This window comes from Dysidea avara, chromosome 7, assembly GCF_963678975.1.
Source record: "Dysidea avara chromosome 7, odDysAvar1.4, whole genome shotgun sequence".
Classification (NCBI taxonomy): Eukaryota; Metazoa; Porifera; class Demospongiae; order Dictyoceratida; family Dysideidae; genus Dysidea; species Dysidea avara.
The window spans coordinates 22,906,875-22,933,384 of record NC_089278.1 but is presented as its reverse complement, the minus strand read 5'-3'; the positions used below and the strand labels follow the sequence as shown (position 1 = coordinate 22,933,384).

At 39.3% G+C, this 26,510-nt stretch overlaps 3 protein-coding genes across 4 annotated transcripts; 1 reads left to right on the top strand and 2 right to left on the bottom strand.

Moving 5' to 3' along the window:
- Window positions 1-952: 952 nt before the first annotated feature.
- On the bottom strand, window positions 953-24,908 carry LOC136259606 (inactive ubiquitin carboxyl-terminal hydrolase 54-like). 2 transcript variants are annotated; one of them, XM_066053085.1, is made up of 15 exons: window positions 24,729-24,908; window positions 24,502-24,668; window positions 22,222-22,314; window positions 22,060-22,143; window positions 21,924-21,974; window positions 21,757-21,870; window positions 21,630-21,709; window positions 20,810-20,927; window positions 20,701-20,758; window positions 15,910-16,004; window positions 15,048-15,197; window positions 9,562-9,691; window positions 8,426-9,343; window positions 8,253-8,376; window positions 953-1,167 (listed from the first exon to the last, which is right to left on the bottom strand). In XM_066053085.1, exons 2-15 carry the CDS (start codon window positions 24,649-24,651, stop codon window positions 1,041-1,043), a joined length of 2,292 nt encoding a protein of 763 aa, XP_065909157.1. In that variant the 5' UTR covers window positions 24,652-24,668; window positions 24,729-24,908; the 3' UTR covers window positions 953-1,040. The 2 variants fall into 2 exon arrangements, with proteins under 2 accessions (XP_065909157.1, XP_065909158.1); XM_066053086.1 differs by having other exon boundaries at window positions 24,758-24,903.
- Window positions 24,875-25,813, top strand: LOC136259608 (pyridoxal phosphate homeostasis protein-like). The gene has a single exon (XM_066053088.1). The coding sequence runs from the start codon at window positions 24,966-24,968 to the stop codon at window positions 25,740-25,742; it is 777 nt and encodes a 258-aa protein (XP_065909160.1). The 5' UTR covers window positions 24,875-24,965; the 3' UTR covers window positions 25,743-25,813.
- LOC136259609 (cilia- and flagella-associated protein 95-like) lies at window positions 25,799-26,507 on the bottom strand. Its single transcript, XM_066053089.1, has one exon. The coding sequence runs from the start codon at window positions 26,457-26,459 to the stop codon at window positions 25,848-25,850; it is 612 nt and encodes a 203-aa protein (XP_065909161.1). The 5' UTR covers window positions 26,460-26,507; the 3' UTR covers window positions 25,799-25,847.
- Window positions 26,508-26,510: the final 3 nt, after the last annotated feature.

Below are 26,510 nucleotides of genomic sequence, written 5' to 3'. Positions count from 1 at the left end.
GCTTGTTTACAATAGATAAAAATAAGTTTATATTTTGCAGGTTATATAGCCATTTTACATTAAGTGAATGTGAGTTACAAAAATTTACAGTCACTCAACAATTTCCCCAAGGCACATGTATTTTGCTGCTGTTCATCTCTGGCTTACACTATACACAACTTATATACATAGTGTTACCCTTCATAGCTGTTGGTTAACAACAAGACCAGCCAACATAATAACTATACACTAACTGCACTGTTAAAAGTGGCTTGTTAAATTAACACTCTGAGTGGTTATAATTGGTACCCAAACTTGTTAATTCCTGTAAATTTTTGTGGCACAGTACCAAATATAACCATCTTTGGTGTTAACGTAACAAGCCATTTTTAACAGTGTATGGTCAGATAACAAACTAGTTTAATGACTAATATGAAATGTTGTCCCAAATACTACAATGTGCAGCACTTTCAGCTTATACTACTCTAAAGAGAACAGAGACAGCAATTACAGCAAGTAACCATGGGTAGAAGGCAAATGATGGACTTGCTACACGTACATATACACCTAACCTACTCAATGGCACCACTTCTGTATCATCAATCAGTAAGGGAAATGCCACACAATGAAAATGACTGCCAAGACTCATCCACACAGTAGGTAGGTAAGGGAAATGTAGGGTTTATCCACTATTACTAGACCTACACCACCTATAGCCTCCACACTAACAACTACACCTGGAGACAATCACTGACTATAACAGAAAGGTGTCCTTACTCAGTATAACTTTATACATGACACAACACTAACATTGAAATGTCAGTAATCAAGGGGTCTACAAGGACTGTCCCTATTAGCAGTGTCATTAACACAACAAACGTAATCAGTAAAACATCTAGAACTGATTTTATTTTGTATAGAAATTGATTAGCTAACCTCATTCTCTACCCAATCCTTCGCAGTTCTAGCCATCCAATATTATCACCACAATTAAAAATGTGCTAAACAAAACAAATTACAACACATCATTAATAGTCACATGATAAACATGTAATGTGATGTCATTGCGTCAACTTGTTCCTCAGCTCACATGGGCCACACAGGTCACTGTTTGGTTGACACTCAAACTGACCACACTTCTTACACTGTTGTTGTCGACTTGTAGGGGGTGTGTGTGACTGTTTTTGCCTAGCAACAAACATGAGTACCATCAGTAAGTACATGATAACTACCACAAAATCAACCATGTATATATATACATACTACTGCGTGATGTTTTAATGATTCATCCACTTATTTACAGTTTGTAAAAACATTAAGAAGACCAGTTAAACTTGGGTAATTTCAAGACAGGATATTTTGAAAGCCACATAACTCACATAAACAGTTCTAGCTTTACAGCACTACTAAACATTAGTTCATGCAACAAGATTTATTAAGGGATCAGGTGTGTGCTAACTATAGCCAATAAATTCAGAGCTGCCGCTGACGGGGGGGCAACTGTGATATTTTACCCTGGATCCCACTTTGTAAGGGGCCTCATAGCTGCCCAATAGCTACATTATCCACACATACAAAAAAAAAAATTAACATACAGCAGTGTAAATATTCCCTGTAGACTTGAAGACACAAGAAGCCTCAGTAAGAGATACCATCTAATAGCCAGCAAACTCAATAAGTAACGAGTATATTTCCAGGTGCAACAAATCATTACTTGTAACATCTTACTAGTTGTACCCGTGCAAAATGCGCTTGATACTAAGACAATTGTTAAGTATCATTGTGTGAAATTGTTAAATTTGAACATTACTAATGATCAAGGAGTAATCACATCATTACATACATGATTTGGCATAGCTACTGATGTGCTTCTTCAATGGTGTATGGCACTAACATCTAGCTATAATGTTGGTGACCTTGCATCAACAAAGAGTGACTGATGTCATAGTTTTTATAGTTATAATATAGGTTGGCATTGTGCACTGGAATTTCTGCGCATCTGTGCAGTACTCACGCAGATGGCTTATCAAGATGCATGTGTCCAGTTACAGGCTCTACACATGCAGAGATCGACACAGTCTTCATGAAGGTGGCGTATCAAGATTTGTCCCATTACAACCATGCACATACACAAAACAGATTAGTTTTGAGTGGCAGACAAATGCCACAATTGGGACTGATGTACTCTACTTCATTTGGATGATGATGTTGCATGAACTACCGTATAGCTGGTTATTTTTGAAACAGAAATTTTCGCAGAAACACCCAAAATCAATTTTTGAAAAATTTAAATTTCGAAGGTTTTAATTTCGAGAAATTTCTACTTGGATTTCTCATGTGTTCAAATTATCAAAAATGGCGTTTGCTATTACCTTTGTAGTACGTGGGTATCATGTCTACAAGGATATTTGGGCAGCTGAAATTGGATCAGAATTACCCTGCTTTCCTGAACCTCATAACAGAGAAGATCGTTATGCAGTGGCTGTTATGGACGGCACCAGTATAGTAGGCCACGTGCCAAGAAAGATCTCTTACATTTGCTACATATTCCTTCTTCATTCTGGATCAATCATTTGTCGTGTAACTGGGCCAAGGCCGTATTCACAAGATCTAGAGCAATGTGGAGTGGATGTGCCGTGAGAGTATAGATTTTTCTCAAAGGACGAGCGCGTCAAGGTGACAAGAAAGCTGCTGGAGTTAGCTTCGATTCCTACGAAAGATATCGCTGGAGTGGAAGTCACTCCTTCCACTAACAGTAAGGATACTACAGAAAGCCATGCAGGAATCGAAGTAAGCTCCACTTGCTTTGCCACTAGTCACTTAACTCGTCACTTAACTACTGGATCCAATACTAGCTCTGCTACCAGTCGCTCAACTACTGGATCCACTACTAGCTCTACTACTAACTTCACTACTAACTCCACTATTACTGGTGGTACAGTGGAATTATCAGGTATTGTAAGATTGAGGAAGGAGCAGAGGATGACAGTGTTGGAAAATTGTCTGCAGCTACAGTACCTGCTGGCAAGCTTGTACAGTGGATGCGTATAGGGGGTATAAAGCTTACTTTAGAAGACAGAGATGCTATTATGGATGGACAAGAACTCAATGACTTGGTGATTAATTTTGCTCAGCAAGTTCTAAGGTTACAGTTTCCAAACGTAAAAGGGTTTCAGTCAACACTCATACAGGAGAAAAAGATAAAAGGAAATTTTGAGCAAGAGAGAGTTCAAATAGTGCACTCACATGGGAATCACTGCTACATCTATTAAAGCTACTTCATGTGGTATAAAAGTTTATGACTCAGTTTTTGATAGCGTAGATGATCACACTGCCCTACTAATAACTAACCTCTTTGGATCCTTAGCCAAACCCACAGCTGTTGTGATCCCTAAACAGTTAGGTTCAAATGGCTGTGGTGTATATGCTATAGCTAATGCAGCAGCTATTTGCTATGGAAAGGACCCTGCTGCACTGCATTTCAACCAAGCATTAATGAGACTTCATCTAGTTCAGTGTTTGGAACAGAAGAAAATCACTCTTTTCCCTTGCTTAACTAACTGTACATAACTGACTATACATAGCTCACAGTTTGTTTTTGATTATAAATTGTTGCAATTGTAATAATTATACTGATATACATAATTACAATGAATTGGGTCTCAGTATGTTTACAGTATTTGTATATAACAACAACTCTATAGAGGAAGTTGTAGTATATCACTGATTCCAGCAGCTTTAAAACCATTGATGGCTAGACTTTTGTTCTGCTGCAAATAATTGTACAGCATTTCAAGCCATTTAGCACCCAGTGGCTTCATTATTGACATCTTTGTATCCACTACTTTAGCAACATTCTCTCATGTTTTTCTCAACTTGCTGGGAGTACCACACTTGAAATTTTTTCCGAAGGAAGTCTTTCGCTGACTTGTTTACAGCCAAGTCTATCGGTTGCAAGCGCCCAGTACAGTTTGGGGGTACTTTGACCACATAAATGTGGTTTGAATCAAGGAGAGAATGCACGGCATCTGTAAGTTGGCCTTTAAACTCATCGTAAATGACCAATGCTGGTTGATCATCCTGCAACTTTAGCTCACTACGTTTTCCGTTTATGTACGGCAATATTACATTAGTAATATATTCCTGGGATTTTTCTTCATTTGACCAGTGATTAGGGGTGTAGGTCACATTCCAATCTTCAGGGAAGGAATATCTAGGTAAACTCGCTGGTGTTTTGCCTTGATAAATGACTTGGAAAGGCAGAAAAAATCCACTTAGTGTTGCACAGATCACAGTGGTGATTTGTTGTTTGTCGTCTAGCCCCACACAATCTACAAGCTTGGCACCTTTCTCTTACATTGTCCATGGACAACCTGGAACAATATTGATACCTGTGTGGTCCCAATTCAATATCAAGTCAGCTGGAATGTTTTCCATCTTAACCACAACCTTAATGTCTAAAAGGTATTGCCCTTGTGGCTCTTCGTACTGTAAAGGCTCTACTTTTGCTGTGCTACAGACCTTATATTTAACATAACCAATCCTCGAAAGTAGTGACTTTGCCCAAGACTTAGTGATGTCGATTGGTCCACCATTCTCCTTTAACAACATTTTATTCGTTCTCCTCACTATGGCTTCTCCACTTGCCATAACAACTGTAGTATCAATAGGAGTACCAGCTGCCCGTACATCCTTGATGTACTTCTTGACCCTATCATCCAGCTCGTTCCCCAAAAGTAGTGGCCTGCCTCTCTTCTTTTGTGGTATTGAATGTACAACAATATCTCCGTTTTCTTCAAATTCCCCAGCATCTCGCTTACGACCGAATTCTTCAACATACTTGGACTTCCAAGTGTTAAGGGGACTGTCTTTAATATCAGTGGAGTATTCATCATTGTAACGACGAATTGCTGCTTGGTTTCCATGCGAAAAAGCATACCTTGCTACCTGTGTTTGTTGTACTCCAGTAAGCGATAAGTACGGCCCTCTCTTAAGCTTACTAGATTTGGGTGCTTGTTCGAGCTGTCTTGAAGTGGCCATCACAGCATCATTAGCAGCCTTAATAGTAGATGATGGTAATACATCTGATAATGGTCCTTCTGGATCTGGCAGATTCTTAGCCATCGGCTTGAAATATCGATAAAGTGACATTCACCTCAAACAACACGTCAACGCTACAAGAAATGAATCATGTGTGCGCACACTAGCGTTGTATTATTGATTGTGGGAATGTATTTTCGAAGAAAGGATGGATCTCTGGAATTTATTTTTGCAGAAGAAGGGCTTTTCGAAATATCTGAAAATAAAAACCTTAAATTACCAGCTATACGGTAACATAAAGTGTCTGAGTGTGGTATGAGGTTCAATAGTTGGTGCATCACCACGATGAGCTATATTCTAATTCAACTTGCGTTTGTCACATACAGTGGTTTATATTTAGTTAGATTGTGTTTTCTATTAGATTAACTGAATTGGAGTTCCATTTCTAAATCCTAGTCATGGTATTGTTGTGTTGCATGACAAAGTGTGTATGCAGTACAGTATTAAGTATGGGTTAATCGGCTGTGCTGAGCAAGAAGGTCAACACCAGCATGTGTATTTGGACAGAGAAGAGTTATATTTCAGTATCAGCATAGCCCAGGTGAATCCTTCATACGAAGAGTGGTTGCTCAATTAGAGGTCGTGTGTGTTCTATTATAGTATGTTCACGTTGAGCTGAATCCTGAAAAACAGCTAAAAATTAAAAGTGGACTTTTTCTCAACAGAGTTAACATTTCAGCCAACCAGACAGTGTTGGGACAGTTACTTTTTATAAGTAACTAGTTACATATTATATGCAACAGAACTATTTAGTTACAGTTACATATTACCCAAAAAATAAAGTAACTATAATAATATTACATATTATATTACTTTGTGTCCACAGCCGTAAGCTGTCACGTGTGAAACTACCACCTTATCACGTGACATGATTACATTGTTGGGCAATGTGCAAATCTTGGTTATAAGTAAGAAGCTGGTGAATAAGCTTCATTCAGTAGGCTTCATTACTTCGTTGTGGCTAGGCGTTACACAGTGGATTACTAACAAGATTAGTAACTTCGTTACTTGTAGTAATAATATTACGTTATATTAGATCCGTTACAGTAACTATATTACTTAGGTAACGCGTTACATTAGTAAGTAAAGTAACTTGAGTTATATTACCTGTTTTCATAGCATATTTCATTATATTACTTAGTTATCACAAAAGTAATAATATTATGTAACGTGTTACTTATGTAACGCGTTACTCTCAACACTGCAACCAGATGATTATTGGTAACAGCAAAGGTGTCAACAACAGACACGTACGGTTTGGCTCCATTACAAGTTCGGGAAAGAGCTATAATGGACACTGTATTTATATGGCTTCCCCATAGGAAATGTATTGTGAAAATTCTGATTGGCTGTAAATATTATGTCAAACATTTGAACAAAAAGATTTTGAAATATTTTTAGCGGGTCAAGTAGCACTACAAATGAGCCAAATTTCAAGATAGTGTGTAATTGTATCCATGAGTTATTAAATGTTTTTGAGGATTCAGCTCAACGTGAACATACTATAGGACAGATATCGCGATGTATGTTCTATTAGGGTAGTTAAACTAATAGAGCTTCTGGAAGTTTCAGCTGTCCCTGTAGAGTTAACCAAGGAGTGTGAAAATGTGTCTCCCTACACATTGAAGACTGCAATAGCAACTTCATGATCTTGTCCACGATTCATCCCCTGGTAAGGTAGATGTATGTTCTATTAGAGTAGTGCAGGGTGCAGAGTGTGTCTTTTAGGCAAATCTTCCTTGCATAGTCTGTTAGGCAGCCTGATTGGAGTGACCATCGCTCATTAACTTGCCACATCCACTATGAAACTCTGCTATTTTTTACTGATTCCTTCTCCCTTGCAGTGGTGTGCTCCGTTTTAGGCCTGTCCATAGTCTCTGACCTGCTTGTCTTCGTGTCGCAGTAGCTATACTTCGTCTAGCGCACAGTGGTGTAGGCCTCGGGACATCTATCCTTGTAGTGGACAGTGCAGCAGGGTGCAGAGTGTGTATTGCCAGCAAGATTTTCTTGTGTAGTCTCTGTCAAGCTGCCTGTTAGGAGTGATCATCGCTCGTAGATTTGCCAAACCCACTACGGAACTATCCTTTTATACTGGTGGGTGTGATTGCCGGATGATAACGTACACACCAGATCACATGATCAAATTTGCTGATGTGATTGGCAAATCACGAAAAAGTGATTCTAAGCTTTCAGATAGTTAAAACATGACATCATATGACTTCTATTGGCAACGCGTGTATACCAGAATGCCTTATATGCATACCGTAAACTTATAATGGCCATTGACAGTGATAAGTATTTTGCAACCAAGGTTAGCACATAATGATAGGCTCAAAAACCGACACTGTAATTTGGTGGTCTAGCAAATTTTGAAGCTAATCGAGGGGAAAACCTGGGAGGAGTTTGTGTTTGAAATTTTATGGCCTCGATTTTTCCATTTCTTATTCTGTCGTCCACAGGGGAGAGAAACGTCTAGTGTAGGTTGGGATGGGGAAGGCTAGTAACATGATAAGGATCTCCAGAAAGTTTTGGACAAATCCGTGTCTCCCTCAGGTACATATGGTGGTTTAAAGGGTATCTTGACTATCTCCCTTAGTTTAACGAATCGCCACCAATCCTGGATCAAAAGATTCGCCTTAAATTTTAGATTTGAATGGTACCGATCCGATTGGAATCCAACCAATAAAAAAGGTCCAGAAAACAGTTAGAGAATTAGCGCTTACAGAGTGTGACTTTTACATCAAGATCAAAATACTCTAATAGAACAATCATCTCAATACAGCAAGTATTCAGTTATAGTAGATACTCTTATAATTCAGTCTAGCATATGGTATGGTGTTTTAAAAATTTCCTAGGTGGTATTCATTTGGCAGAAAGCTTACTAATATGCAAGCTCGAGATACCCTAATAGAGCAGTCACCCTAATACAACAGTCAATGATAAACTATTGAAATCACTCTCATATTCAATCTTACAGGGTCTAATTTTCAAAAATTTCCTTGGGGGGGGGGGGGGGGGGGGGGCATGCTCCAGACCCCCCAGATGCTAAACGTGTTACCTAGCCATATCAGTTATAGAGGCCCCAAATTCTAAAGTTGCCCTGGGCCTCCTACATTCTCTCAGCAGCCCTGAATAAATTATATCCTACACAACTTTAATCTTATGCTGTTCACCTTTTGTCAGATTCCATGCTTCGCCTTAGCTCATCAGCATGTTTAATTGCTTCATTACGTTTAGCAGTGACTTTTGCCTTATTAGCTGCTGTCATTGGGTCTTGTAGTGCTAACTGAAGTGTGTCTGTATAATGAGCATTAATAGATAAGAACATACCCTATATTATGCTCACCTGATACTTTCTTGTAGGCTAATAATGCGACAGCCTTGTCCCCTTTAGCCAATGACATTTCAGCTTTTACCCATGCTTGCATGGCCTCAACACATCTTACATCTGAATGGCTAACTCCAAATCCATCACGATACCATAACTGGTCACCTCGGGTTGCTATCATTTGATTGGTGGAAATGTGAGGGGAAGCCCTACTAACATGTTGTTGTCGTGGTGATGATTGTGACAAATGTGTAGTGTTACTATTGGCTGGATTATTGGTTACCCTGGTAGCCACTCCTGTATTGTTTGTAACTGCTGCCATGTGTGAGTGGGAATAATTGTTGTTTGAGGCTCTATTCTCCACGACAAGCATGTCCTTTTCAAATGGACCAATCTTATTACTGGAGGGAACCTGGTGTTTCATTAACTCTGAAGCCTTCACAGTATCTAACACTATCAAATCATCACTAACTAGCGGACTGGAACTGACATTGGAATGTGGATAGGAATTCCGATCACCAGTCAGACGTGCAGGCATTGAAGATGGTTGGATACCAGTTGTTACTGATAGATTCCCAGAATACGTCTTGTTGTTTGGAAATGGAGTATGATTGGCAGCAGCAATCAGTTGGGAAGAAACTGACTCAAATGACATCAAATCTTCTTGTTTCTCTTCAACAGGGGAAATCCCTCTAGGGGAAGCCCTGGGGCTATTTCTGACAGGTGCAGGTGACAATTCCCTAGGTGCAGTGTTAGTTGCAACACTGTGTTGTGTTTTGTTGTGCTGAGGAGAGATAATGACCTGCTGGCTGGAGTCCTTCCCTCCTGTTATCATGTTCTCAGTGGGTGTGGCATTGGTCTGCAATCCTAATTGGTCAGATGATGTTGTAGTGACACTAGCAGTTGTTGTAGTGTTTGATGATTGTGACTGCATTACTATGGAAACAGATAACAACACTTGTGTAAGATCAACCTTAAACTACACATGTACACACACACACACACACACACACACACACACACACACACACACACACACACACACACACACACACACACACACACACACACACACACACACACACACACACGTGTGTGTGTACATGTTTACTGGTACTATGTAATGCAGTGTATGTCTGCATTTTCTCCCTTACCATCAATCTTAGCAACAGGAGCAGTTTCAATACTAATCGGCTTAGCATCAGCATAGGTGTATATTAGCATTAATGGTTGGTAGTGACCCTTCTTGAATAAATCTTTCACATCCTTCCATTTCTGACCAACCTGCATCATGTGACCAACATGAATTATTGGCTGTGGGTTTCAATTACTTATCCAGTGAGAAACAAATATAAGCACAGTGTAGTAATAAACTGTGACCAAGCTCCTTGTCTGTGGAGGTTGCATGCACAAAATATATAGTGAATGATTTCAAGGACTTCTGCAAAATGTACTGCCTTGGGACTTATGTGCAGTGTAATCTACTAATAATCTACTAATAATCCCACACCACATGATTGTTTTAATTAGAGATGGACCGATACCACTTTTTACCAATATTTCCGATACGAGTATTTGTACTGAAATTATTTGCCGATACCGATACTATGCATTGAAGCCTAGACAAGTTTATTATAGAAATCTCACTGTTGTGATACATAGCTAGCTATTAAAATATCACAGTACTTGATTGATCTCAGTTCAATCAAAAATATTCATTGTATAACAGCTAAACATGATAAACATCATTGTGGATTACTAATTCCTTGATTTGAGGTAGTTTTCTAGTTTTATTGATAAGGCAATTAATTGCGTAGGTGGCCGATAATTGTACAGTGTTTGTTACAGCTTTTCAACCTGAAAAAGCAAGCCAAGTAGTCATAAACTTATTTCTTGAGGAACAACTGCACTACCATTTAATTACAAAGGATTCACGTGCTCTAATATATTAGAATACACACGCAGAAATTGCAGCAATACTTGGAAAAGAGTAACAAAGGCTTTGTTTCGCTACTTTATTAGCTCAATTACTGATTAGTTCAACTAAGTTATTAGCTACTGGAAACTTAGTTAGAGATGGTTTAATAAAAGTGGTGAATGTCTACTGTGGTATCTGTACATAGTATTACCGATACCGATACCACTGGTATTGGCATCGATACCGATACTGGTATCGGTATTGGTCCACCTTTAGTTTTAATACTTGCATGAAATTCCAAACAACAACAGTACAGAAGGACTTTGATGATTAACTAAACCCTAAAAGTGACTGCTCCATTGTCAACTGGTGTACCTTATTAGTATAAACTAGTGTTGTTTTAGTTACTAAAACTAAAACTAAAAGTAGCTTTAGTTGGGGCTTATACTTTCAGTTATCTGAAACTAAAACTAAAACTGAAGCTACTTGTAAATACTGCACAGTGACCAGTAGTAAATCAAAAGACTAAAACTAAGACTAAAAGTTCCTTAATTTTTACATGGAAACTTATACTAAAACTAAAACTATTACTTAATGTTTACAAATAACTAGAACTAAAACTAAAAGTACTTACCACCTACAATTTTATAACTTGTTGCTTGTTTAGAACTAAAACTAAAAGTACTCTGCTATGTTGTAGTAACATATGAACAAATAGCTAATTATTCACTATGCACACACTATCAATATAAAAGCTTTTAAAGCAACTAAAACTACAACATGATAAACAAACTACAACATGATAAACTGCTATGAAGATTTTAATAATCATCAGCTCGAATGCTAAAAAGTTACTACTGCAATGTTTTCAAGCAGAATGCAGCTAACTTATGAATTTAAATCATACAGTACGGCAGTACTGTATATTAGGGATCATGGAGGTTTGGGTTTTATTACCAAAAAATATCACCCAAAACCAGCTTCATTTTTATTTATTTATTAATGCTTTACAGCACAAGTGCTGAAGGTCTGTAGGGCACCTGGTCCTACAGCCTGCTCAAAGATTTTAGCTGTGTTTGAAAAGTTGGAGAAAGGAGAAAAAATCCATGACTGGACCTAGGTGGACTCGAACCTGCAGCCATCTGATTTACGCTTGAACGCTTACAGGAGTCTACCAGGTGGTCAGGATGTTTTCTCCTTGTTATTTTCATGTAATTATATCCATAGGAATTCTAGAGAGTAACTCATTCAATACAACCCTAAATGCTTCCAATAGATTGTTACAAAGTTTAATATATCTGATGCCATCAGGCAAGCGTAATTCAATAATGGCTAAGGTTATGAACTAAACTGCTTCACTGTTCGATGTCGCTTCGTCCCAAGATGTGCCCTTGGCATACCGCAGTACATACAATGCACACATCATGAACTTACCTTTGTTCTCATTTGTGTACCATTTCTTTTTGCTGACAGCCCCAAGGTGTCAATTCACAGTAGCGTGATGCATGCATGGCTTCCCGTAAACAGGAATTGTCTGTATTTTATGTGATGACTATAGATTGATTGCAGAGGTGCTTCTAATAGCTACTGTTCTTTGTTTTTCTATCCCACTAGCGGTACAACCAAAAAATCGTGCACTTTTTCATAAAGCCATGAAATTTTCCACATAAATAGTACTCCTCAATACATGTATTTTTAGATATAGTGCCATCGCTGATTCGATCTATGGTGACCTTTACGGCCATTTTTGTACAGAAAATTGATCATTTTTGTCTTTAACTCCCTGAGGCACTAATTAACTTGTTAAAACATGGCACCAAAATAAAGATCTTGTTGATAGAAACAACTTGGTTTTTATTTGAAGTCAATAGGTGATTTCATTCTTAAGTTATGAGTATTTTTATTACAGTGAAACCTCATTAATAGGGCCACCAATGGGACCCATAAGTGGCCCTATTACTGAGGTGGCCCTATTACCGAAAACCTCATTAATGCGGCCATAAAACAAAATGGCCTTATTATTGAGGTTTTCAACAAACCAGCAACTGCCTATAGTTGCTGTAACAGCAATGTAGCTACAATTGATCTAAACACACTATGTAGGGTTTATCACAGAGAAAGGTAGAAATGTACCAAAATATTCCAGCATTACTTGAGACATAATGGTTGGAAAAGCATGAAGTATACAGCCAGAATAATGGGTACCGCTTTCGGTAGTTAAAATACGCACTTAAGAGCAGCAACTTTTGTAGTGATACCTTGATTGCCTGCTTAGCTGGCCTCTTTACTGAGGGAACATTGTATTAGTTTTACTAGTTTGGTTCTGTGGCATGTGGAAAATTAAATAAATGTAATATAATGGAAAATACGTTTGGACTTGCTGGACCTGGCCACTATAATGAGGTGGCCTCATTACTGAGGTGGCCACTAAGTGAGGTTTCACTGTAGTTGCAAAATTTGATAAATTTATGTATAATTATCTGCCCACAGGTAATTCACATCTCAAGGGCAGGTAAATTTATCAAATTTTGCGCTAGTAAAAATGATCATAACTTTGCAATGAAATCACCAATTGAGAAACCAAATTGTTTCTATCAGAAAGATCTTTTGTTTGGTACCATGTTTTATCAAGTTAATTATTGTCTCAGAGAGTTAAAGACAAAAATGATCAATTTTCTGTACAAAAATGGCCGTAAAGGTCACCAAAGGTCAACTCAGCGACGGCACTATATCTAAAAATGCATGTCATGAAGAGTACTATTTATGTGGAAAGTTTCGTGGCTTTACGAAAAAGTGCACAATATTGCCAATTTTGGGGGCTACCCGCTATACTATGAATCCATACATCAAAGTAAAAAAACTAGGAGTACGTATGTAATAGTTATACACCATGGCTGTGAGGGATTTTGCTGATATATACACCCAAAGCCCGAGGGCCGCAGGCCCGAGGGCTGCGGGTGTATATGTCAGCAAAATCCCAAGCAGCCATGATACAAGTGATATATATCACTTGGGGCGTACTCACCTAATAGGTGAAAGAACTAATGAGAACTCATCCCATTTGTTTTATACAGTAGCATCTGAAGATCGATTGTGGTTTTAATAGCGTGGGTTAATAGCCATCAAAACGTTGTCCATACGTTAAAATGTCATTAATATACGTTACTATGCTTCAACACGCAATGTTAGAAAACTTTCGATTGTGGGATGGAGTTTATATTGTTATCATTTTTGTACTAAGTTAAGCCAACTAACTCCGCTATTGGGACAGTAAGTAAGTTATTATATTAAGTTAAGTACTTAGAACTGTAAGTTACTAACCTATTTCAAAGTAGCAGTAGTAGCTTTGCTGTTCCATGGTCTGTTCAAAGGCTGATACGCGGTGGGTAGAAATACGCATCCACAATCGCCCAAACAATTATTTTGTGCCTTCATTATCCTTTAGTAACAACCAACTACTCTATCTTAGCCTATGTACTAAGCTTAGCAACCTCTACAAAACCGAGTCCCACAATACAAAGCTCTATGTCGCTCAATATAACAAGTCAAAGCGCATTGATTCTTTGAACTGGCTGGGTATCAAAGTCATTGGCAAACCGCTTTCCCATGATATTGCCCGGGAAAACCGAGCGGCGCCTTTGAACGCCCACACTAAAGTGGTATATATGGTAGTTAAACCCCAGTGCATGGTAGTTAAACCCCAGTGCATGGTAGTTAAACCCCAGTACATACATATATATATATGGAAATTACATATTAAGTTAAAAGAAGTGCAAATTGAAGCCATACACACCATAAAATCTACAAATTCAGCAAAATTTGAAGCCATACACACTATAAAACTACATATTCAGCAAACAATTAAGCCATACACAACTGACATGCTTATTAACACATTGTTTATTAACTTGACTACTTCAAAGTGTGGGATAGAAGCTAGTTAAACCTGACCTGCACTTATAGGATATCTAGTTATAAACACCTAGGCTTCGCCTAACGATATCCTACGATATCCTACTTGTGGTAGGGTTTAACTATAACGTAACTCTGTGTAACAGGCAGAAAATAGGAGTAAGCGAAGCATAATAGCCACTTCACTTTCGAGTCAGTAGGGGCGAGCAAATTGTCCGTATTTTCATGGTGACTGGATTGATTGCAGAGGCACTTCTCGTACTGTCCTTCGTTTGTAGTGCTGTGTAATGGGCTGAACAAAGCAGTGCAATGGTCACTTCACATTATTGATAGCTGGGGCGCGTTCAGATGAAAACCGTTTTACCTGTGGTGCCATCCTTTCTTTTGAAGCAGTATACACAGGTTCATCAATCATAATAATGGTAAACAAACAAGTTTAAGGAAAAAGTAGGAATTTTAAGGTTGATTAGGGATCATAGAAAAAAGTAGGGAAACAAGGGAGGTTCGCCTACACCTAACTAAAACTAAAACTTTAACTAATACTATACAAACCTAGCATCTAAAACTAAAAATATAACTAAAATATATTAATTAATGATGGTAACTAAAACTAAAACTTTAACTAAAATGTTTTTCTATTTACAGCTATAACTAAAACTAAAACTAAAAGTCAAATGCATTACTAAAACAACACTAGTGTAAACGTATGTAGTTACAATGTACTGTGAGAGTTTACACTTAATTGTATGGACACACAGGGAAGCTGAGGCCCCAGGGTCACATGGGGCTTCTTGTAGGTGGTGGACTCACCTTTCTAACATTGGCATCATCCAGGTACACCCACTCTTTGTGGCTACCATGGTAACAGAATGTGGAGTAGTGTTTACCATAATAAGTGACAACAGCCGTCAAACTGTACTGCCTTTGTGTTGACTCTTCGGTCAGTGTCTGATCAAACAGCTGTAGATGACAGAGTATATTCTAACATACATACAGGCTGTATGTACAGTACAACAATAGCAGAAGAAATAGCAAAGCCAAAGGTATATTCATGGTCACGAAAACACTGCAACATCTGTGTAGTATTCAGGTACCTACAGTACAAACTCAATGATGATGGAAATCTTTCTGGGGGAATAGTGCTCCTGTATCATAGACACCTCATATGGACAGTTGGTAATAGCTGACCTGGTGTCAACTGGGGAAGCAGCCTACCCAGCTATAACATCAATGTGTACCTACTGTAACTAATGTAATGGAGACCTTGTGTTAACTGGTTTGCCAGGTCCCCATTTAAACAGCCAGGTAAACTGGAGCAATGTGTGAGTAAAGTTTCTTGCTCAGGGAAACAACAACGGCTGGGCTTAACTGGGCATCAACTCTGGAACCTTTAGATTATCAGGCTGGTGCTCTAGCTGCTTGGCTATGCTGCCTCTCTCTCTCTCTGCTTCTCTGTCTTTCTCGTCTCTGTTACACATGCACACACAACACGCACGCAACACTGTGCTAGCATGGTGAGCAGTGAACCAGCCCTGGTGAACTACTCAGATGCTGCAAGTCAATACACACACACACACACACACACACACACACACACACACACACACACACACACACACACACACACACACACACGTACATGTACAGGTTACTACTACACAGGTATACTCACATTTCCCAGTTTAATGTACAGTCCAATACACTCAGTCAATAGTTGTATTAGTCTCACTGTTGGTTGGTCTGAGTCCCATATCAATCCTACACACACTGTACCAGCAAGATCATGTGAGAACTGCATACATCACTATGGTAACAACTAAAGCTGTGTGACAATTATGATGGTAAGCTTGAAGCCACTTTATTATCATACAAAAAATGAAATCTTGATAATAATGCCATTGCAATGTAAAGGAGTTTCAACAATAATCCCAAATGTGACCTACTGAGCAAAAAACGGCCATTTTCACAAAATTCTATTTTGTTTAAACGTATTGAAATAAACTGGGTAAAAATACACATGCTACTTTATGCATTTTTAATTGCTTTGGTGTGTACTAAAAAAAAGCTCACATCAATAAAACCTATACACCATCAGATTTGCCTGTTCATGGGGAGTAAGAAAATCTTTGTTTTGTGTTTGTGCAGTATACTAAATGTGAGTTATGGGCGTTTATTTACGATGCAGTAAAAACAAAGCTAACCGTCGTCATTTCATTGCTGAAATAGCCTTCTTCTTTGTCTGCATGGAGACATAGAGGGAAACCCTACACCTTGATCAATTTGCCAGTTCATGGTGGACAGACTAATCCTAACTCCGTATTCGTAGCTCGTTTCAGTCGTGAATTATGATCGATTAAATAAGCACCTGTAATCTATTTGCCATATCCTTGCTGAAATTTATTCCTGATCCAACTGTCTAGTGCTATAGACTATTCATCACAAAAGGCTGAAACTTTGGCTGTCCACTCCTTTGTTACTATAGACAACAGAGAAGCAATAAAATGGAATTCGAGAAATATGTGAAAACGACCGGTTTTTGCTCAGCGGGTCCACAAATGTAGTAAACCGGTTTTATGTGCAAAGCATGATGAATTACATGTACAAGCGAATCATTGTGCCCATGGTTTTGAAATCATTGCTGTTTACCTTGTAGCATGGGAAATGAAACACAATTGTAACAAGTTGATGTGCTACTTCTAAAAACCAGTTGCTATACAGCTAGCTAACTCATCTGAAATTATGTTATTAACCAACTATATGTACTACATAGGTTTTTGGTTGTGCAATAATACACAATTAATTTATTGTAATTCTCGTATTTTGTAATTCATGAAATTTTCGTAATTCTTCACTTACGTTGCTATGTGCTGCTAAGGAAGCGCTTGTTAAACAAACCGACACATTATGCACAGAAGTATCTTTTAAACTGTTTTATAGTTTGACTACCGTGTTTTTTTCCACAAATTCTCTCGACAAAGCCTCAAAGCTGCTCCTCATTTTTGTTCGCGTACGTAGGGGATATGCCCCCTTTCCAACTCAGGCTATTCCTGGTAGTCTAAGAGGCCTGCAAAGTTGTTTTTCCAAGGGGTCCCTCACGGTTAAAATCGTGTACGAAATTTGGAATTTTTTTGCAAAATTTCAAGGTTTGAACTTGAAATTTCAAATAAATTTCAGAAATTTCAAATAAATTTATAAATATCTGATAATATTACAATTAACTCCTGAATGATCCAGTAAGATGTAGTTACACGCATGTAGTGATAAATTCACTATTGCAGTTGAAGTGTATCCAAACGGTGGGTAATGGAATAGTTCCCGCTGCGTCACAACATAAACAGGGCGCTTCTCCAGTCCAGTGTATCCTTTGACGAACACTAACTCCTTGAATAGCTGCTCCTTGTCTCCAACATTATCAGAACCACGTACTTCTTTAACTTGCAACTTGCATAACTTGCGAGATAAATCTTACATAGCAGCAGTTGTTCATCAGCAATGTTTCATGGTTAACTCTAAATTTTACCAGGGCCTTTAGAAATGCAACTGAAGCCGTAAGGAACAGCTGTAATCACCCCGGCGGCTGTAATACAATATCAAAACGATAATTATTTTAACAGACGCCTATTTTGTATTAGATGTTCGGTTAACTTGCCACGATAAAAGTTGGCAATAAGTATCTGTGACTGATGAAGCTTTACTGAATTGAAGAAAAACTTGTCAGCAGCTCATCACGTTCCATGGAATATGGAGTTGTGCAATAGTGGGGCGTGCGTTAATGAAAAGATCCAGGCCAAAAATTTCAAATTTCAGACCAAAATTGACAAAAATTTCAAATTTTGAAATTTATTTCAGAGTGGTTGTATGAAATTTCATAGCATGAGGGACCCTTGTGTTTTTCAGTTGTTAAATGCCTGTAAAACCCGAAGGGAAACATAGATAGAATAACGCTTACCGGGATTGGAAACGGAAGTATTCTACATCATCATTTGTGTACAAAATCCCCAATGTTACGTCATAGCCCTTTGATGTTATCCGTGTTTCGCCTTACTGCATTGGTACAGATAACTCACTGTCTGTACGAATTTCACTTCAACTACTTCACCACCAGGTTGTATTACACACTAATGGAACAGTTAGACTGCAATATGCTGAGGTAAAACATTTCTGCTGGTTGTAAATTTCATTTTTAAACCGTGTCAGTCAAAAGCGCGGGTCGGACTCGATGAAATTTTTGCTTGTATCTTTTTCACCAGTATGTATTTAAGCTAATTTGTACGCCGAGTGCATGTCTCATGGCCATAACTAATAAGTAGTGCCTACTTTATCCAGTGAAACTGCTCTACTTTGTAGTAAGATGTACCAAAAGTAACCGAAACACGGATCCCACGTGCACCCACTTCCGTTTCCAATCCTGGTAAGCGTTATTGTATCTATGAGGGAAGGTAATTCACGAAGTCGGAGGAGAGTTGCCACACCCGTATTTCAGACAACCGAAAAGAAACCACCTCAGAGCAAAGTTTACCTGTGCAGAAGTTTAATACAGACTCCATTTAACTTTTACCTCTTATGTAAAAGCTGCTTTTCCATTTAACGATTTTGCTCAAGTGGGTGCGTACAAGGTAGATAGGTAGGTAGGTAGGTACACACACACACACACGCACACACACGCACACACACACACACACACACACACACACACACACACACACACACACTTTTATGAAAACAATTTCAGTAAACCAGGTGCGCGCCCGGTTTAAAAAATAGTACTTCACAATGCAACTAAAAGTTAATATTACTAGTATATAAAAATTCTTATTTAATTATGAAATAGGGATCCAAGCGATAAAAAGGTATGAAAAAGAATGATGGTATTACAGCAATTGGTATGTTATAACAATTATTTTGTTGAATTCCAAAGTAGGGATTTTCCCACCAAGCTACAGTGTATGACATATGCCGTAATACCATCATTCACCTCTTGTTTCACTACTTTTTATCACTTGGATCCATACTTCATTTAAAACTTTAGTTAGATTTTTTCGTTATACAGGTGTAGCATATAGCTATACACATGTGACTGTTCTATTAGGGTGACTGCTGTATTAGAATATCTCCAGTCAGCTTTCTGCTGTGTCGAAGATAAAAGAAAAGACAAGGCACAGAGGGCACACACTCGTCGGAACCCCAATAGGCACATGCCACTGGTGAGTTTGTTATTGTGGCAAAAAATGGTAGCCATACGCTGCTTCGTTTGGACTCCAGCCTTGCGACTGCTTGTGACTGTGGTCAGGCAGGCAAGCAGACAAAAATCGAGTTTCAATGATTTTTAAAAAATTCTATATCCAGCTACCTGGAAGTGTTCTCTTGTTTTTAATGCTGCATTTGATGTTTTCGTCACGTAAGATGTCTCTAGAATGATTTTTAAAAGGCAGCAATTTAGGCAGTGCATACCACTTTCTTTTTTTTTGGGGGGGGGGGGGGATTTCTTCTTAAACAGTACGGTAAATAGTACTACCATACTGTTTGATTAACTCTTGATATAACCCTCTACAGACTATACACAATACATTGTATGTAATCCTAATTCTCTCTTTTTATTGGACAGCAAGCAAAAGCAGACCACTCAAGCTTGGTAGTGAAATTTGATGGTGTATTCATATAGTTTTGTGTACATGGTGAAAAATCAAACTTTGTCATTAGTGATGAGACTGATTTTCCCAGACCCAGTCACATATAGCGTGATAATAGCAAAACTCCATTCAATACTGCTATATCTACAGCAGTCAGATGGTAGAGCACTTGTAAAAATGGTTTCCAATTAGTTGTGACAGCGCTGAAAAGGCCAACTAATATCTCCTATAGTCCACATGTAATTTTAGGGGAGACTAAATACATATGTAACCACTGTAACAACAATTACAGTATGAAGTGATGAAGAACGCTGTCTGGTTTTGTTGTTGTTCTTTTCCCAAGCTAAGTGGTGCCTGTATGAGCAGTTGGGGGCCTTAATAGAGCACTGGCAACCTGGGGTGGCTGGCTACATGTGGCTGTACAGCTCAACAGCATTGAATAAAGACTGTGCTGTAAATTTCCTTTCATTGTATCCAGTTCTGAGACCTGAATGGCTCATAATTTGGCCTAATTCATCTCTACACATTTTTGTAAATAATCTCTCCCCTCCACTGTCCACCCAATACAGTCACCCCCGAGTTAAGCCTATCTGAAATGGTGTGAAATTTAGGATCTACTTGTACAGTGGATGCTCTGGAAGGTAAGGAATTGTGTGAAAAATTGGTACACATAGCTACAGCATGCTAAATACTTAAAACCAACATTTCTCAATACTTCAAACAGGCAGTAAGACCAGCTTTCCCAGCGACAGTCACATTATACGTAGGTAAAGTGATTGTCTTAACTTATGTACAAGTATTATCACACAGCTCTAGTAATATGCGGTACTTACAAACATCCAATGAATTCAACAGTATCTGTTGTGGTCGTACTGCTTTGTGACAGTTCAGCTATAACCATGGAGATGTTGACATCATGAACATGTAGACATGACAACTCACATAATTGGGACACTCCCTATTGTTATCAATGCAATAAGCATTGTGCAGCATTTTAGCAAATAGTGTGTGATCCTTCTCCACCGACAAGTTGGATGTTTTTGTCTTCTCCAGCTCTGCACTGTGACACATGTAGAGAAACAGGTGTACACAGTAACACAACCAGTGACAAGTGTACATACGTACCATTGGACATACATACATACAGAGATGAACACAAACACAACAGACAGACAGACACCCATAGCCCCATACGACACACACATACAGACTATATAGTACGTACATACAATATATGACTGGATCTGGGAAAACCAGTCTTATTGCCCATAACAGCATATTGGATTTTTCACCAAGAACACAAAGCTACATGAATAAACTACCGTACAGTGAAAAGTTGGCAAATAGCATTACAATCTGCAAAGTTTTATCCGCCAATTATTTTTAGCAATCACATGAGCAGATTAGCCATGTTGAAAGGATGGGTATTGAAGTATCACGACAGGTATCATGGATATTTCTAAGCATTCCCTTCGATTGCCGCGAGGTTCATTGTCCCACAAAAGTTGAAGCCTCATTTGCCAAAGTTTTTTTTCGTCAATTTTGCAATGCTCTGGAAGATAAGAAATTGGTGAAAGCATGTGAAATTTGGTAAAAATTTGGTAACCACAGCTTCAATAACTGTTAAATAGGCAATAAGACCAGTTTTCCCAGATTACAGACAGACACATATACAAACACACAGACAGACACACATGCAAACAGACAAACACACAACACACATACAGACAGACAAACACATCTACAAGATGGACACACTTACACTAAGGCAGCCACAGAGTAGTAATGAATGAACTGCATCATTGGGAGAGGCTCTGAAGTGGCTCCACACTTGCACTCACTCTGAATATGATAATATAACAGGTGCCATGATGTCATAGGACTCATACCCGCTCCAGTAATGTCATTGCAAACTTCTGATGTGATATACAATGTGGTACAGAGCAGGTGTCCTCGTCATGGTTACCAACCAGGTGGAAGTGTATCTGTGTCAATATTTCATCCTAGGAAAAGGGAGTGACTTATTTACTAAACCTGGTTGTTAAGATACACTCACATAGCACTCTGAAGCATCCTCCATCAGACCCAACTGAAACTTGTGCTGTGACTACAAACCCAAACCCAAACCCACATTAATATTACATTTGTGAACACACACACACGCATGCACGCACGCACGCACACACACACACCTCAAAACACTTGGCTAGAGCAGATCGCAGAGCATTAGGAGGTATGGAAGACTGATCAGTATACTGGTACTGTGTGTAGATGGCCTATGGAGGAACAGGACTAATACAGTACTGTTTGTAATGTCAATACATCTATACTGAACAGTTTAAAGTTGGTCGTACCTGCAAGGCACAAAATATACAGGCATCCCCAGGACAGTAGTGGCCTTCGAGCTGACGAAAACTTCTCCTGAACACATCAATATGCCACAAAACCTACAATAATAACAATGCAACAGATATAATAGCCAGTTCTTAGCTCTGCTTAGTATACGTCTACACTGCACAACAAGACTTCTGTAACAAAACAACTTGATAGAAACAAAAGCTTTATAGCAGTTAAGAACACAAGTGTTTGGTTCAGCTGCATACGTTTGCCTAACTTCATTGTAGCAGCAGCAGCAGCAGCAGCAGCAGCAGCAGCAGCAGCAGCAGCAGCAGCAGCAGCAGCAGCAGCAGCAGCAGCAGCAGCAGCAGCAGCAGCAGCAGCAGCAGCAGCAGCAGCAGCAGCAGCAGCAGCAGCAGCAGCAGCAGCAGCAGCAGCAGCAGCAGCAGCAGCAGCAGCAGCAGCAGCAGCAGCAGCAGCAGCAGCAGCAGCAGCAGCAGCAGCAGCAGCAGCAGCAGCAGCAGCAGCAGCAGCAGCAGCAGCAGCAGCAGCAGCAGCAGCAGCAGCAGCAGCAGCAGCAGCAGCAGCAGCAGCAGCAGCAGCAGCAGCAGCAGCAGCAGCAGCAGCAGCAGCAGCAGCAGCAGCAGCAGCAGCAGCAGCAGCAGCAGCAGCAGCAGCAGCAGCAGCAGCAGCAGCAGCAGCAGCAGCAGCAGCAGCAGCAGCAGCAGCAGCAGCAGCAGCAGCAGCAGCAGCAGCAGCAGCAGCAGCAGCAGCAGCAGCAGCAGCAGCAGCAGCAGGTTAAAAAGGTGAGTATCTTGACCAGTATTATGTGCAGAAAAAATCTTTTTGTACGTGGACCTGTCTACAGTATAGTGGATACTTATGGAAAAAGATCTGTCTAGAATAAAGCAGTCAGCTTACTTCAATATTTTTTCAGAGATTGTTCTGTTCTATTGGAGAAATTAGTGTTCGGTATCTTTGGTCGAGTGTAAGTGTACGTAGGAGATGCTTTTTAGAAATTTTAATCCCAGTTTTGGACATGTTGTTGTCAACACTATCAATAATCTGCAGATGGCAATCACTTCACTTTGGTGATTAGTATTTCAACAACAAATTACTTTAAGGAATAAAAATGTACCATTTCCCAAAATCGTTCTCCATGTCAATACATAGGTACACAGGTGAAACGTACATATCCACTTTACAGTTGATATTATACCTGCTAATGGAGAATCAATGCGTGTGCTACATAAATAGTAAACACATGCTAAGACACATGCTAAGCTATTTTCTTGCTCTTCAAAGATAACAAGCGAAATATGCCTCATGTCTAACCAGTGACATAAATTGTACAGGTAGTGTACTAGGTAAGTGGCACCTTTTCTAATCACTACTAATAGTCGTACAAATGAGACCACAGTAGCACTCAGCAATGTGCCAAAATGTCACTAGTAATGTCATTCAGTCATGCAGGTACATGATGACCTAATACCTGTATTATCATGTTGGGATATAATAGAAATGATGTCATGATGTCGTAATACTGAACATGTGATAGTCATGTGATATTTTTTACACAATGTAGAATTTGAACATCAGATGACCATTCGTAAATATATCTTTTACAGTCCTTTACTCAAACGTACCTACTACACCACACACCACAACACAATGCTACTGATGTAGACCCACAGCCTGTGCCCTTAACACCTACAGATGTAGCACATAGATTCTCAAGATAGGACAATTACTACTGACAAACTTGATGGCCTTTTACTGTACATTGAAATAGTTGTGTGTGCTGGCATCCAGCAAGTTGGCAACTACCCAAATAGTTTTCATTATGTACCTATCAAAGTTTTGCCCCACTAATATGACTTACCCCCATGAGGGTGAGGAGCTAGGTCTATCACACTATAACTCAAATGTGCTGATGTAAAGTGATGTTGTAAAGTTCTACTACAAATGTACTACACAGTCAGTTCATGTGGTGCATACAATAGAGACAGAAGCAGCTAGATTGTAATGATCAGATCAGGAAATGTATCACTATTCATCAGCAATATTTATATGGAATACTACTAGGATGCAGTTACTGAGATGAAAATAAGAAAGTTCCACCCTGTTATGTGATACATGGAATTTGCTTTCCAGGTCCCCATTAATACAGCTGGGAAGACTACTTCCCCAGTTAATGCCATTAATACAGATCATTACACTGTCGTGTGTACATATAATAAAGTTAACACACACTGACTGAATAGTGCAATGCAGTACCTAAGAACACAGACACATACCTGTATAGCAGAGTTGAGAAAACAGTTATTCTCTCCTGGTTTATTGAGCAGACCTCGGTCCACGAACACACTTCCAGTCATATTATGTTGTTGTATCAGTTTAGCATTACGAGGTGATGCCTGTCTGTTAGCAAATGCATTGAATGCCATTGTGGTCACTATTCACCCTAAGGACAGCGTACACAATATATACAAATAGACTCTACAATTTTTGAGACAATAAATACCTCGTCTTATATCAGGCTTTTCAACTTACCGTTTCACTGTTTATAAGTTCGTTTCTCTTTCCTATATCTTACTTAACAGAGTCACGCGGAGGGGTTAAATCATGAAAGCCGAGATGGAAGTGCCAACAGCAACGTTATTTAAAACCTAGTGTCTCTAATGTTTTAGTACATACGGGTATTCCCCTGTGCTGTAGAGAACCTGGGACTTTAAAGCTTCCTCCTGTTTACAACTTCTTCATGGCTACCAGTACCTCCGCTGGTACAGACGCCAGCACAATCAAAAGCGAGGTCAAAAGTGGGAATAGTATCGCTGAATGTCTACATAAAGTATTGGAGGATGTAAAGAAAGCAGCCACACCAGGCCAACCCTTGCCAAGGGTGGTAGCTGTTAGTAAAATGAAGACAGTGGCTGACATCTTGGGTGCATATCATGCTGGACAACGACACTTTGGTGAAAATTATGTTAATGAGTTAAAAGAAAAGGCCAACGATCCCCAACTGGTTCAATTGGACGACATCAAATGGCATTTTATTGGACACTTGCAGTCAAACAAGAGCAAGATAGTGTGTGCCATTCCTAACTTGTGGATGATGGAAACAGTGGATAGTCCCAATCTAGCTACTGTACTGGACTCCAGTGTGAAGAAACTGGACTTGCCTAATCCATTGAGAGTGATGATACAGGTTAATACCAGTGGTGAAGCCAGTAAATCAGGTTGTGAACCTGACCTGTGTATCCAGTTAGTCAAGCATGTGATTGACACTTGTCCTCATCTACACTTGTGTGGTTTGATGACTATAGGTAGTTTAGGACATGACTATACCATGGGACCTAATCCTGATTTTGAGTGTTTGGTACGTTTCCGGGATACTGTTGCCAAGGAAACAGGCTGTAGTGATTTGGAGCTGAGCATGGGTATGTCAGCAGATTATGTGGAAGCCATAAAAGCTGGTAGTAATAATGTGAGAGTTGGTAGTAACATATTTGGAGCTAGACAGTATCCAAAGAAATAATAGATGTAGGCAAAATTCTGTTGATTTGATTGTATTGCTGGTTGTATTCATTAGTGAACAAGTTTACGTCATGTTAGTATAAAAATCTCTTCTACAGTACATTCACTAAACATCATAGTTTTGTATTGCCCCTGGGCTATCATGCCATGTATTGATTCCTTGTAGCTTGTGAGTTGTTGTATCAGCAAAGCTGGAAAGCTTGCGGCCATACCTTTTGTCAGGGGTAGACTCAGTTTGTTCAGGAACTGGCTCCCACTCAAATGGGTACTGATAGTCAAGACCATAGGTTGTATTGAGGTATCTCATCTTGTGCTCTGGTTGATGGCTGGGCAGTACACCAGGCTGTCTTCCCTGGTCAATATGATCACTCACTGTAGAACTAAAGTTACCCATGGTCACTTGAGGCTTGTGTACTTGTCTTGTACAGTAATCATCCTTCAAATTGATTGCTTCTTCTGTAGCAACTTTACTAGTAGTCTCGTGAGGGTCGATATCCACATTATCTTCTCCTATCTTCTTGTAGGTAGCTAACTGCAGGTCTTGCTTCTTGCTCAGGTCAGTAATGTCGTAATCTTTCGGCTCTGTCTCGCGGTCCTCGTGCCACGAGTCGTTCAGTACAGCACGATTATACCTCATGTAGTCACTACGAAGGGTCAGCGAACCTTTTCTCTCCACGAACTGTGGAAGAACGGTTGGGTCCAAAGCTCCTAGCGCCATTGTTTACAATAGTATCTATAGCAACGCGCACCGAATGAAAAACGCATCTAT